The following is a 14,865-nucleotide window of genomic DNA, read 5'->3' on the forward strand; positions in this document are numbered from 1 at the left end:
GGGGCGCCTGGGTGGCTCAGAGGGTTAAAGCCGCTGCCTTCGGCTCAGGTCATGATCCCAGGGTCCTGGGATCGAGCCCCGCATCCGGCTCTCTCCTTGGTGGGGAGCCTGCTTCCTCCTCTCTCTCTCTCTCTGTCTGCCTCTCTGCCTACTTGTGATCTCTCTCTGTCGAATGAATAAATAAAATCTTAAAAAAAAAAAAACAAAAAAAAAAACCCTCCACTCGGGGAGTCTCACGAAGCCGGGGAAACGCAGTGCAAATGCACGTTTCTCTTCTCTCCACGTCACTGCTCCATCAAACCCAAATACGGATGGTGTTCCGTGCCGCGGGCAAGAGCCAGGCTGGGCAGCGGGTCTAACGACATGTGAGACGTGGGTCTGTCTCCGGGGCGTCTGTGCACGGGGGGTGGGGATGGCAGACGTGAACCCCGCCCGGTGGGAGGGCCTGACCCCTGCCGGGCCCCACTCCAGAGCATGCAGAACTAGTAGGTAACAGGCTGGGACCCTGAGAACCCCTGTCCTGGAACTGGGGTCTGCAAATGTTCTCTGGGAAAGGCCACAGCCGAAAGCTGAGGCAACCACAGAGCAGATGACGTGGCTGAGGGCCAGGAGGCTGGGGGGCCGAGGGCCGCAGCTGGCCACCCCGGGAAGGGGTGAGGCAGGGCGTGGCTCATGGGGCAGGGACAGGCTGGCGCTGGGCAAGGGCTGGAGCCCCGAAGAGCCACCAGCATCGGCGCTGTAAGCTCTCCCCAGAAGTGGGAGGAGAGTCAGGGCTTAGGTGTGAGGGCAGGACGGGGTAGGCAGCCAGCGTGCAGGGGTGTGGGCAGGGGTGATGCCGGCAGGGCTCTGCTGGACAGAAGGCCTCTGTGCAGCAAGTGGCCCTGAGCTCTGGCTCCCCTGCCTTCCCCTGCAATGCTGGGGACCAAGAGAGCAGGGAGGCGACGGTCCTGGTGGGGCGGGGGCACACGGGCTGCTCCGGTGCTGTCCATGTGGGTCCGGCCCTCAGCCCAGGTCCCTGCGGCCATCAGAAGCCCAGGGCGTCTCTGCTGCCAGCTCTCTGGCCCAGAGAAGGGAAACCCCGACCCTGCAGGAGAGCGTCTGTTGGCGGCGACGGCTGGGCTCGGGAGGAAAGGGTCCAAAAGTCGAGAAACTCGGGACGTGGGGACTCTCGGCCGTGAAGGCTCCGCTCCGGTCACCACCGCCCACCCGGCTCAAACCCAGCTTCGTCCTAGATGGTCTCCTCCAGCAAGTGTCAGCTGAGCTGGCACACGGGTTCCCTGGCGACGTTGGCGTGGTTGTGAAGTCGGGGAGGCTTCCTGACCCACCGCGCCAGGCCCGGGAGGGGTCATAGCAACGCACCCGCTGAAGACGGTCCCCTGTGCTTTCCTGCTTGCTCTCCTGGGCTCCAGATGACTGCACTGACCCAGCACACACTGCACTTACGTGCAGCAGGCATCACTGTACCGGGCACGTCCACGCAGGGGGAGGTGCGGGCGCCGAGGTGGGCCCTCCCTCCCACACTGCCCCCCCCTCGATGTGAACGCCGCGAGCCACTGCTGGCCACCGCTGACCGTCAGCTGCCCAGGCTTCCTTCCTTCTTCCCGCCCTCACGTAGATGTCCAGGGAGCCACGGTGGCCCACGCGTCCCCCACCCGTGGCGGGAAGAGCTGCGGTTGCATGTTCTGGTGCACCACCAGGGCGTGACCCGGTCATCACGCTGCCACCTTCTTTACACAGTATGCCGTGACCATCCAACGCCACGAGACACCGCTGTCAGCTCCTGGCCAGAGGAAATACCCCTGGGTGACACTGTGTCGCCACCCGTGGGCACAACGTCTCTGCCTCCATGTAGTCCAGCCACACAAAGACAACAGCAACTAACAGTCCTTTCAGCTTGAATCTCGTCTCCCACCAGACCCTACCTCATTTGCTGCTGTCGCGACCTCGCCGTGTAACTGCCGGCCCAGTACCTGACGAAGAAGCAGCCCAGGGCTTGCCAAGACCCAACGACCGTCCAAAGTCTCGGAGCAGGACAGCAGAATAGGGGCAGGGACCCAGGCCCTGGACCCACACCCAGGTCCTTCACGGTCCTCCCGCCCAGCCGCCACAGTCATGGGAGAGCAGCCGGAGCCGAGGGCCCTGGAACGGGCTCTCCCCCGCTCACACCTGACAGTCCCCTACAGCCCAACACCCAACGCGGACGCACGGGCTGAGATAAGGAAGCCACACCGCCCTCGGCTCCACCGGATACCTCCGTCGTGGAGGGGTCCCACATCCCCCAGCTGAGCCATGGCTGACCTGCTGATGAACCACGACCTCCATGCCCATCACAGCAGGTGGGAAAGGTGCCCCGCTGCACATCACCCTGTCTTCCTGTGGGGAGGTGTCCCAGGGCCAATGTGGGTGCCAGCCTTGCTGGGTCAACTCCCAGGTTCATTTTCAAGAAAGAGCCCTCAGAGGCGAGCATCCCAGGCAGGAAGACAAGGTGGCTGATGGATGGGAACACGCCCTAAGGGCACGGAGCCGGCCTCTGCGGGGTGCTGGCCGCACCATCGGTCGGGGACGCGTCTCGGGCAGAAGGGCTTCTCGCCCAAGTGCCAAATAGACTCAGGCTGTCCCAAATGCCAGGGCCCATCCCCCCTGCCCCGGCAGTTCTGGGCTCTCATACCTTTTGGACCCTCTGCCCTTCCAGCGAGAGGTCCTCTCCCAAGTCCGAGTCCCGGCATCTGCAGGACCTGCCCGGGGGCCGGCCAGTGACAGTCCGCCAGCCCGAGCACCCTGCACAGCAGCCACGTGCTGATGGCATTGCAGCTGGAGGGGCCCGTGTGCCGCACGCCTGCCGTGCAGGAAACGCATCCACCGCTGAGCCTCCTGAAGCAAACACGGGGGCAATCCACGGGCTGAGTGCACCTGTGCGCTGGTGGGGACGGCCACCTGCACCAAGAGGCCCTCCTGCCGCCCCACCGGGAGGGACAGGCACTGAGGGCTGCGCAGGGAGAGACTGGACCCGGAGGGGCCAGGAGGAGGTTGTGCACCCAGCTGCTGCGAAGCCTCAGGTGCGGGCACGCCGGGGACTCGCGGGGAATCGGGCGCAGGCGTGCTGGGGCCAGGCATGGACGGGCAGCCCACCCTGAACTAGAGCCACCTCTGCTCAGCTGTCCCCTGTTGCCATGGGGACTGCGGTTTGTGAAAGAACAGACAGGAAGGGGGCTTCTAACAGATGCTGGAGACCGCCTGCCGGGAGGCCCAGGCCAGCGGAGAGGCTGATGGAGCTGAGCTGGAAGGCTTGTGCCCTGAGGACAGGTCCCACAGGCTGCTCCCTGCATGCAGTCAGAGGAACACCCCAGACCCCTCCCCGTCTCCTCACCCGGGAGCCCGTCTTGAACAACGTCCTCACAAGCTTCCTGTAGCCCCGTGGCCACGTTTTCCAAACAAGACACCTCCTGTGTAGGCATGAGCTAACAGTTCCACGCGAAGACGTGAGAAACCCACGCGGTCGGAAGAGAGACACCACCCGAACAGTCATGCCGCCCAGTCTGCAACCTGAGCTTCCAGCTGGGGCACACCTGAACAGACAGCGACCAGCCCCCAGCAGCCCCGATCTGCACGTCGCGTTCCAGGGGCACCTTGACCCACACAAATCTCTTCCCAACCCCCCGAAGCAGCTTCCAGGTGCTCAGGCCGCCCCCTTTCCTCTGTTTCCCTCACCCTGCACCCCGTCTCCTGCTGGTGGAGCCTGTTAAAGCTGTGGGCTGAGGGCAGACCCGGGCGCCTGTGCCCCGTCACACTGTCAGAGCCAACGCCGCTCAGACCCGCACGGCCGTCTCCGCGGCGGCAACCTCCCTCCCCCAGCCGGTCCGGCCAGCTCCGTGGCCGACACACGGTGCAGTGTGGCCGGTCATGCCATGCCCGTGGCTAATGCACTCGCTCGGAGTAAAGGCCCCGACGCAGGCGCCCCCAGATGCTGATCTGGGTGAGGGTTTTCTTCGGGGAAACACAGAGAGCTGTGGGCAGTGAGGGGACACCGTGGGACATCAGCCTTCAAGAGAGGGCTGTGCTCGGAGAGCTGACCAGCCGCACACAGCTCACATGAGGCAGACTCGCAATCAAGTGCTCGTTGCGGGCAGTTGCGACCATCCGCGATGACACAGCTCCGTCACGTCCCGGGAGCGGCTGCTGGGTTCCAACACCCACGGTGGGAAAACAGCATCAGCAGCAAACGGCCGTGCCGGGAGCCGTCAGCGGGCAAGGCCGCCCCGCCTGACCTTCCAGAGCCTATGAAGCCGGTGCCGCTCCCATCTCACTGACATGGACCCGGAAGGTAGGACTCTCCAATTCCCCACAGCCTGGTGGTGACCGAGCGCGCCTGGGCCAGGGCACCTTGCCTCAGGACCCCACTCCCGGCAACAGGCAGCTTCTCTGGCCCCGTGTCCATCCCACCTGGAGGGGTCTGTGTCCCGTTGTAGAGATGGGAGAAAGCACTAATTCCACCACAGCGTTCCACACGAGACGCCTGCGCGCACGTACAGCCTGCTTGCTGATAGAACTGGACGACTCCCCCGTGCCGTGCGAGGACCAAGGACGGGCTGGGCAACATGGTCAGCAGCACGGTCAGCAGCAGAGCGAGACGGACAGCTCAGGACCCGTGGCCTGCATGGCACAGCCGACCCTCCAGCCTCGGAAAGCCCCGACCAGGTACATCTTGCACACGGCAGGAGCAGACGGGAGGCCCACCTGGCAGGCGTGGTGGTCTAGGCCCTTCCAGCGGGTGCCGAAGGTGTGCGGCTCTGGTTCCCGTCCAGCCGCTGAACAGAAGCTGCTGAGCCCATGGAAGCCTGAGGGACGGCAGGACACGGACCAGGAGCCCCCATGACACCTGGGGTCCCAGGGAGCACAGAGTGACTGATGGTGTCAGTCTGGAGGGAGGCTGGACGCCTCGCGGAGCAGATGCCCACCCCAGCAGGGAGACCTGCCTCTCCGTGGAGGCGTCCGTCCCACGCGGCCTCCCTCAGTCTAGCAGCACGGGGAGCGGTGATGATGGGACGACACAGGTCCTGGTGTCCAGTCAACGCGCCCCGAGCGCTGTGCGTGCACCCGCACACCAGTAACCCAGCCAGTCACACACACGACATCCCCCCGTGGCGCCGACTCATTACGCTCGGGTGAGGCCACGATGAGCCCTGGCCTGCACGGGTTCTAACTACAGAAACACGGCTCCAGAGTCTTCCCCGGCTGGGCCGACTAGCACGGCTCCGCACGCTGTCTGCTCCGCCCTGCACCCAGCAGACACGCGCCACACGCCGGGGCACTCACCTGGCTGTCTAGCGTGGAGAGTCGGGGCCAGCGCCCTTCTTTCCCGTCACCCTCTGCAGCTCTGGGAGGCAGCAGCCACCAGGCCCTCGTCCACTCAGCCGCAGTCTCTTCAGAACACGGGCTACTGAGGGCAGTGGTGTAGGTCACGGACAGTGGGCGGTTTCTGTCCGCGCACACAGCACATTACCACGCAGCAGCCGCACCGTACCCCAACGCCAGGTCAGGTACGGTGCTGTGCCGGCCACAGTGCCGCCTGCGATACTCGGCCTGGTGACACTCTGCGGCGCCACGGTACGTCCCCCGCGGGCTGCTGTCTCACTGGCTCGGACAGCATCTTGGCTCCGGAGCAGTGCCCGGCCCGAGGCGGTACCGGCAGGCCGCGGGTGAGTGATTCTGGGCTCAACCACGGAGCCAGCAAGGAGAATCCGCTGATCAACAGGAGCCGCAGGACTCGCTGACCCTGGGTGTGGCTTCCTCACCGACAGCGCGGTGCCCTCCTACCCCAGGTCCCGCATGAGCCCACGGCCTGGGGGAAAGTAGGCCTGGCCTGGAACTTGTCCAGGAGCTCGGCTCAGGCCAGGAGCACTGGCACATCCATGCCGGGTCGCCCGGGGCGCCCACCCCCCACCCTGGGCCCCTGAGCTCCAAACCCCACGCCTGCGTCCACTGCACTCCAACCCCAGCAGCCTCGTTTCTGAGTCCTGTCCTAGGGTTTGTCCTACGGTTTCTGAGTCCTGTCCTATGGTTTGACCCCTTGCCTCCTCGGCACCTGATGGGTGACGCGTGCTGGTGCGTCTACGTGGGAGAGGACAGCATGCACTCGTGCCAGCTCATGCAGGACTCCAGACTCTGGGCTCATCCCAACTCCACGTGGGCTGGTGGGAGTCAGGAGCGGAGCCAGTCCTGGCCCCGCAGCAAGCCCCCACCCACACCCACCGCGGCTGAGCAGCACAGACGCCCCACTCAGCGCAGACGGCAGGAGGACAGACAGAAGCGAAGGTCACCACCGCCGCAGTGTAGAGAGGAGTGTGTGCCCAAACCTCACTGCACGAAGTTCCTGACGTCTCCAAAATGCAGGATGTCCCCCAAAAGGCAGTGTGTGCTGGCCGACAGCAGACTCATTTTCTTCAGTTGCAGGAACCGCGTCTTTGTGCCCCCTGTGCATCCCGCCGCTGGGCTGCTGGGTCAGCTCCGGACGAGACCTCCCGACCCACCCTGGCTTTCCGCCCAGCAGGAACGAGAATCGTGGCTCTGACCGGACAGAGCTCCCCTCGTCCCCGAAAGTGAGAAACGCGCATTACAGCCAAGCGTGTCAGAGCTGAGTCTGCCCTAGAGACAGAACCTTCCACTGCTAACCACGCTGATGCCTCGAAGGGGATGATCTCGTGGTCTCCGGGCTGCACAGGACGGAAGGTTTCTCAGGATGTTCAAAGGGGTCCGAGGCCTCTTTCTACCCTTTGCTTTTGAAGTGTCATCTCAGTCCCGTCAGTCAAGCTCAGCTCTCCCGTTGCAAGCCATCACGGACGCGGGACACAGAGCAGTGGGACTGGAGGACAAGCCGCCTTCTCCGTTCCCCAGCGACCGTCCCGAGCTCCACTTCACACTGAACCCATCGTCTCCGGCCTCCAACCTCTGACCGGCCACTCTGTTCCACGCGGGACACCCGTATCCCCCGTCCTTGCTTCCATGCCTTTGTCCCCTGCCCGGGGCAGCTTCTCCCGCAGGCCTTGTTCTGGTGTTCCACAGGCCTGGTGGATGCTGAGGCAGCCGCCTTGCCCTCCTGTGCCGTCCGCTGCCTGCACGCTCCCTACTGACCTCGCAGGCAGGCCCTTGCCCATCCACTGGGGCCCTACAGGCCGGCCACGCCTGGTGACCCCTCCACCTGGCACTTGTCCGAAGCCACTGGGCCAGCAGCACAACCAGCACCCAGGCCATGCACCAGACCCTCAGCAAGGCTGGTGTGCGGGCGGCGGCCAGCTTGGCTGGAAATGACCGACCAGCCCGTGCCCTCCCTCCTGCCGTGGGTGAGTCAGCGAGCCCCCGCCCCGCTGGGACCACCCAGCTGTGCCCCCTCACCGCACAGCCCACCGGCTGCTCTGGCCGGATCCTCCCCACCTGGGTGGTGAGGGCTCCAAGAGCGACACCGGCCTGCGTCTGACGCTCTGACTCTGCATTTCAGGGAAGCGTGTGGGACCTCGTGACTCTCCAACTCTGTTCATTTCTTACAGGTGCCTTATGCCCCCACACATGAACACAAACTTCCTACCAAGTGGGCCCTTTCTAACATATCCAGGGTACCCCGCTTATTTTTCCCCGAAAAAGTACAACTTCTTTCCACAAGGGGTCCACCAGCCTGTCTCACCCTGAGTAAGAAAGCAGTGACCACAAGCAGGTTCTGGGCCACATGTGGCCCTGGACGCTTGCTGGCCCCAGGGGCGTGTCCCCCAGCGGGTGGCCCAGGGTGGACAGGACACGGTGGGAGTGTGCCACTCGTGCCGCAACAGGGTCTCCCTTCCCCCTGCTGAGACCAGGAGGTTTTGGATCCCTGTCGTAGGCGTGGCTGTTGGGGACCCCAGGAAGGCAAGCTGCTTCCCTCAGCCAGAGGAAGGCCAAGCCTGAGAGCTCCGTGCAGACGCCGAAGACACAATCCCACACGCAAAGCCTGATTGGGACTGATTTTGGATCCCAGCACCCAGCCGGTTCTCACCCTCTGTCCCCGGGGGCTCTGTGCCTCGGCCTTTCTCCTTGCTGGCCCTCCTGTGACCAGCCTCCCCTCCCTTCCAGCCCACCTAAGACCCACCCAAGGCCAGCCACTCCGTACGGCCTTATCTGGAGAGGGACTTGGCGCAGGGTCATGTCTCTGAAAGACCGGCTGGGCTCCGCCGGCAGGCTGCTGTCCCCGGGCGCTGACGTCAGCCCACAGCCTTCGCGGTGCGGTGCCCAGCAGAGAACCTGAGGAAGCCGGAAGCACCAACGCTCGCGCGAGAGCGGCAGCTTGGACGGCTGGACCGCGTGTGTGTCCCTGATGGGCTCGTCTCGTGGAGCCCGGCTGGACTCCCTTACGCTTCCCAAAATGAACACGGCCGCCCACTTGACGCAGACTCCAGGAGGCCGGGCAGCACGCCCCGTCGCGGGGGCTCTGGGGTCAAACGTCATGTGTACGGAGCACAGCTGTGCCGACCTCTCACTCTGCAGTCCGCATCCAACCCCCGAGACCCGCCCCTGAGGCCTCGGGGTCCAGGGATGAGCCCCGCGTGGGCGTCCACGACGGTGTCCAGAAGGGACGGCCTCGCTCTCCCGTGTGCAGACGCTGCGTAAACCACAACCAGGAAGCAACACGGCGGAGCGGAGACGCGCCGACTCCTACAGACGCCGCACGGGTAAAGGAGGACGGAGCCACAAGGACTCGGGGAAAGTCAGCACGACCCCGAATATGTTGTTTGAAATGGGATGAGCTGCCTCCCCAGCAAGATGACAGGAAGAATGGTGCCCAAAGGGCAAGTCATAGAGGCTCTGTTTGGACAAGAGTGAGCGGGGCCGACCCGAAGGCCCGAGGGAAACCACCGCCAATACAGCCGACCAGCCGCGACACGGTCAGCGAGCGAGTCGAGCCGCCACCTGGCAGAAGCCCGGCCCCGAAAACCCAGTGCCCAGGCACCAGGAGAGGGCGGTCCGCGCCGGAGCAGGTGATCTCCGGGGCAGGGCCGCGTACAAGGGCGCACCCTGCAGTGAGCTGCGGGAGCCGGGGGTTTGGGGTTTGGGCGTGGACAGCTGCAGAGGGGACGGCAAGCGTGCTTTCTAAAACATGACGCTACTGTATGTTCTCCGAAAGGAGAAATGCAAAAATTGATTAGAAACATGCTACTCGAGAATAACGTACCAAGGAAGTAAAGTCGGAAGGATTGCTCTGTTCTGCCCCATTCCACCAGAGGCCACGGTCAGCGAGACGCACAGGAACCGGACTCCCGGCCGTGATGCCCTGCAGTGCGTGCAGGTGGAACTGTGAACCCGGGCAGGGAGCGCTCACCAGTAACCCGTCCCGCCAGCGGCTGCTCTGCACCCGGGGACACAAAAGCTCCCCGTTGTGCAGTGCCCGCTGACTTCCCACGTTCACCGGTGCCTTGTGTTCGCACCGAGGTCGTGCACTCAGCAGGACGTCCAGGAAAGAATCACGGGACACGAGGAAGTGGCTCCAAAAGAGGAGAAGGGGCAGCACGCAGCCATCAGGACGGGCACAACGGACGTCTGGTTAGAACCAACGCGGTGTTCACGGCAAGCCTGGTCATGAGGTTTCGTACCACGTGCATGAGGTCAGCGAGCAAAACCCCTTGAAGCCCCATCAGTGGGCTGTGTCCCCTTCACTAGTCGGGAACCCACGAGGGCCTCGAGCGTGGTGCCAGGAGGCCCTGAGGGAGCGCACCGCAGCGACAGGGTCTGCAGGCAGCGACCCCAGCAGGTGCCCGGCACCCACGGCCCCCCCCACCCCTGAACAGGGCCTCCCTGACCGGGCCACTCGGTAGCTTGCGACAAGGTCTCTGTGGGAAGGAGGAAACAGGAAACCTGGCAAACAGGAAACCACAAAGAGTTCCTTTCCCTGAACACGCTCGGTGACCTCATGTCTCCTCCTGGCACTAGCGCCCTGGCGGCCCCGTATGCGGAGCAGGGCCACCTTGCGACCACTGAACCCTAATGGTCGTGAAGTCATTTTTCGTCCTTTTTCCTATGCAGCCTCAAGTGCATCCGGAACAGCCTGAAAGGACTCACAACATAAAAGAACCAATTTTCTGGAACTGTGCCCGTGTGTCGCCCATCGGCACCCTTGGCTCGCACCGCTCTGAGCTCACAAGGCTGTCGTGCTGCAAAGCCAGGTCTTCAGAAGGTGGAGGCCGGGACACCCAAACGTCCATCTGACGGTGGCCCCCCCCTTGGCATACGGCACTTTGGTAACAACACGGACACATTTAAAATGCCCAAGAAGCTGGATTTTGGGTGATTGACCTCGTTTTCCCGAGGAAGCAATGAAAGAGACAAAGGCTATGATCGGTGAGTGTGCGGTGCAGACATCCCCAAGACACGGCTGCCCTCCGTCTCAGCAGATCCCACCTGGAAAATGTTCCTTCCCAGCCCAGGGATGAACGGCCACTTGGAGAACAGCCGCGACAGTTCCCACCTGAAAAACCCCGTACCTGACTGGGGCTTAAATACGGCCGATTACCCCTTGTGCTGAGCAGCTCGGATGGGAGAGTGGACGCAGGAGGGGAGGAGAGCGGTCCGAGCCACCGACACCATCCGTCCTGTTTCCGGAGGCAGAGCGCTTGTGACCAAGTCTGTAGGCTCTGCTGGGGCCTCCAAGCTGGGGGAGTGACGCTGCCCAGCTTTGCCTAGTTACACCAGGCACTCTGGCCTCACCATGATGCGGGGCACGGACACGAAGCCTGGGGCTCTCCTCAGAGCGGAAACCGGTCAGCTTGCTGGAGGTACAACGTTGCAAGGAATTCACCCATAACCAAAATTACTGGCCTCTGGAATCATCACTTTCCCAGGAAGAGTTACTATTGGCACCAAGATATCCTACGGGTAACACTGAGCAACAACGAAAATGGGAGACCAGCGGCTCATCCCATGGGCTGAGCACTGGAGCCACCCCCCCTCCCGGGGCAAACAACGCTGGAGGGAGATGGCTCCCGGGTCTCCAGCCAGGCCAGCGGGAGTAACCGGGGCTCTAAAAGCAGAGCTGTGACGAAGTCCCTGTTTCTGTTAAGCGCTCCCTCCGGCACGGTCTTGGTCTCTGACGGACAGAAGCACACACTGCCCGGGATGCCGGGGACACCAGGAGCAACAGGTGGTCATTCTGTCCACTCGGGGGCCGGGGGCTGCCGCAGACCTGAGACCCTTGCTCGCCGGGCACAAGCCTCTGTCTCCGAGGGAGCCATGTGATCCCCGCCCTCCACCAGCAGCGGGCAGGCCTCATGACGACCACGAGGCCCCAGCCATGCCGGCCGCCCCGGCCGCCCCATCTGCCCGTTAGATGTTGGGGTGCTGGGGAGACTGTGCCTCTCCTCCATCCGGGTGTGCATGTCCACGCGGGGCTCTGTCGGCACGGCCTTACCTGTAGCCTGCACCACATCTGCCGCCGTCAGGTTCCGGACACTGGCGCTCACTCTGAAGGTCACGGCCGGTCCCAGAACACTGGAAGAGATGAGAGAGAGCTCAGAACCACCCCAGCATCCCGAGTGGCTTCTCTGCGGCCACGCGGAAAACACCCACACACTCAGAACACGTGTGAGGCCGCTGCCGTGGTGGGGGTGACCTCCGGCCCACGGTGGACTCTGCCCCTCAGTCGGTCCTCCCACCGACGCGCTGTGCTCTCGGAGCCAAGCCGCAGTGCCTGTGACAAGGAGCCACGCCGCAGTGCGTGTGACAAGTCCAATCGACCCCAACCCACCAACAAGGACGAGCAGAGCTTCTTGCAAAGGAAACTGTCACGGAGACGGAGTGAGAAGAGACGGTATTTCAAAACCTCTCTTGACAGGAACCATTTAAAAAACTTACCAAAGTCACTAAGAACTATTTAGTATAAAAATAACTAGCAGGGAATTGCCAGACAGGAATGATTAAAATTTTCAAAGCTTTTTAAATACTATGTTAGGTATAAGTTTGAAAAAATACATCACTCCTTAAATAATTTTATTCATCTAAAGAGAAGAGGGAAGCAAATCTAAATTATTTATCTAAAATAAATAATTTTATTCTTCTAAAGAAGTTGGAGGAGAATAGGAAGGGGGAGGGAAAGAAGGGGAAGAGGGAAGGGGGAGGGGAGGAAGCAGAGGAAACGGGGTGATAGGGAAGGGGGACAGGATGGGGAGGGGAGACTATGTGGACAGGGATGGGGAAGGGGTAAAGAAGAGGGAGGGAGAGGGGAGAAGGGAGAAGGGAGAAGGAACAGGGACAGGAAAGCGGGAGGGGAGAAGAGGGAGTGGGGAGGGAGAGGGAGCGGGGGACAGGGAAGAGGGACAGGAGGCAGAGGAGGGCAGGAGAGGGGAGGGCTCGTCTCCTAGCTGCTTGGCTGCCAGCTCCAGTTGCCGGGACTTCCCGTGGAAAGAGCGACCCCCCATTTGCTTCTCCGCTCTCCGTCTTGCGAACAAGGTGCACAGTCTGGAGCTGGCACCACAGAGGGCACAGAACATGCAGCTTGTAGGGAGGGCTGTGTCCCCTCCCCCAACCGACGCTGCTGTGCCTCTCGGGTCCCAGAGGTACTGCTGCCGCTGGCCGGACAGATGCCCTTCCCGGTGGTCACTGGGGGCTCCCGCCACTATCTGCAGCAGCTCTGCGTCCCATTGTCCTCCCTCGGCCCAGGACCTTTTCGCTATGCATGGATTCAACACCGGGAGCAGAACCACCGTGTGTCACCTGCTGGACCCCTCCTGTGTGGGCGGGGACGCCACCTAGCGTGTGCACCTGCTACATTCCAGCGCCGAGGAAACTCGGGACAGCAGGGCCGGCCACAGTCCCCCCAGGGGCGGCCACCCACCCGCTCTCTCTCAAGCTGCCCACCTGCCCCGCAGGACGCCAGCTGTCCGCAGTCCTAACCCGGCCCCAACCCAAGCTCCAGCCCTCCCGCCTGGTCTCCCACCGTCTGCTTGTGAAGGCGCTGGGAGTGAGAAAGGTGCCAGGAGCGGTACGTAAGCCCGGGGACGAGCAAAGAGCAAGGCCACGGTCAGCAAAAGCCACGTGAAGACAGAGGGGACCCCCAACACCTGGGAGAACCCAGCCGGGGCGAACTGCCCTGCCTCTCCCCACATCCCCGCTCGTGCTCCCGCCTTCTCCCAGTCGTCCACGCAGAGCCGAGCTGAGGCTCCCTATGATCTCCGCAGGGCCTGCTCTGGGCCTCGTGACCTCTGGGGCGCTCAGACAGGACCCGGGGTCCCCACTCTGGTTGGTGGCTCCCGGAGCGCTGGCTCCCGGAGCGCTGGCTCACCTCCCCGTGGTCTGGCCGCTGCACGAGGCCCCGCCGGGTTCGATCCTTGGCCGCTGCGGGGCCCCAGCATCGTTGTCGGATGTTTCCTGCGGAAGCCTCAGCACCGCCTCAGGCCCGAGGACACCTCCTCCAGGCAGCCCCTGGCCCTGCACCCATAGCTCTGTGCAGCAGCCACACATGGCCCAGGGGTTCCTGTTCCATCTCTTTGTACAGAAAATGTCGACATGGTCCTAAAGTTTGGCTGAAACTCCCTGAAAATGCCACCACGTTCATCCTCCATCTGGGTTCCTGCTGCCTGTGGCTGGAGCCACGTCCTGGCCTGACATGTCCCCAGGGGTGCCCTCCAGGCCTGCCCACTCCCTCCTGCCCACCAAGGCTAAGGGCCCCAGGTGGCTCTGCAGGCCTGTGTGAGACGCCACCGGCCAGACGGCCCCCCTTCTGCTCCTGCTGGAGGCTCTGTCCCCAGAGCGATAGCTGTCCCCACCTCACACAGGTTGGTTTTCCTGCCACCCGTCCCCCCAGCTCTACCGCCTCTCAGGGTCCCTCTTGGGCTGACCCCACCACTTGCGCTCTGACCACAGTGGACCCTCCCCCAAGCGGACCGTGAGCAGGACCAGGAGTGCACGGCACTCAGCGCACTGATGGTCCTGCAGGATGTCCGTGGCTTCCCGAGGGCAGCTGGCTCGGGGAGGGCGTGTAGGCTATTGGCCAGCGCCGCACACACGAGGTGGGTGGCAGGGTCACTACTGGGACGGAGTTGTGACACAGCGTGCCGCTGTCCTCTACGCCGAGAGGAGGTCCTCGTTAACACAACAGGCTTCACCTGCTGTTGAAGGGGCACCAGGACTTCGGGTCTCTGTGTGGTTCTGTAACGTTTCTCACTGAATCTAAACATCCAAGAACTCACAGGCAGATGGCACCTCCCTCAGGTGCCCAGGGTTTTCTCTAAAGACGCTGCAGGCTTTCCTGGGTTTTGCTCACCAGGTCATGGAGAAGACACAGCTCATCTACCACCCCGTCCCGTGCAGCCAGCAAGAGATGCTGTGACCCGGCCCGGCCAGCAGGGACACGTCTGACCCGGGACCGCGCCCGTGACCCGGCCCGGCCAGCAGGGACACGTCTGACCCGGGAACACGCCCGTGACCCGGCCCGGCCAGCAGGGACACGTCTGACCCGGGACCGCGCCCGTGACCCGGCCCGGCCAGCAGGGACACGTCTGACCCGGGACCGCGCCCGTGACCCGGCCCGGCCAGCAGGGACACGTCTGACCCGGGACCGCGCCCGTGACCCGGCCCGGCCAGCAGGGACACGTCTGACCCGGGACCACGCCCGTGACCCGGCCCGGCCAGCAGGGACACACGCTGGACCTGGGAACGCGCCCGTGACCCGGCCCAGCCAGCAGGGACACGCCGGACCTGGGACTGCGCCCGTGACCCGGCCCGGCCAGCAGGGACACGTCTGACCTGGGACCGCACCCGTGACCCGGCCCGGCCAGCAGGGACACGTCTGACCCGGGAACACGCCCGTGACCCGGCCCGGCCAGCAGGGACACACGCTGGACCTGGGAACGCGCC

At 63.6% G+C, this 14,865-nt stretch overlaps 1 protein-coding gene across 1 annotated transcript in view; it reads right to left on the minus strand.

Annotated features, from left to right (window-relative positions):
* LOC111154447 (protein tyrosine phosphatase, receptor type N2) overlaps positions 1-14,865 on the minus strand; it is a 650,145-nt gene that overhangs the window by 380,115 nt on the left and 255,165 nt on the right. Inside the window, exon 11 of the mRNA XM_022514054.1 lies at positions 11,423-11,502. Within this exon, the coding sequence (XP_022369762.1) occupies positions 11,423-11,502 (80 nt within the window). The remainder of the gene's footprint in view (positions 1-11,422; positions 11,503-14,865) is intronic.

The sequence above is a fragment of the Enhydra lutris genome, unplaced genomic scaffold (assembly GCF_002288905.1).
Source record: "Enhydra lutris kenyoni isolate GAN:26980312 unplaced genomic scaffold, ASM228890v2 scaffoldscaffold37, whole genome shotgun sequence".
Classification (NCBI taxonomy): domain Eukaryota; kingdom Metazoa; phylum Chordata; class Mammalia; order Carnivora; family Mustelidae; genus Enhydra; species Enhydra lutris.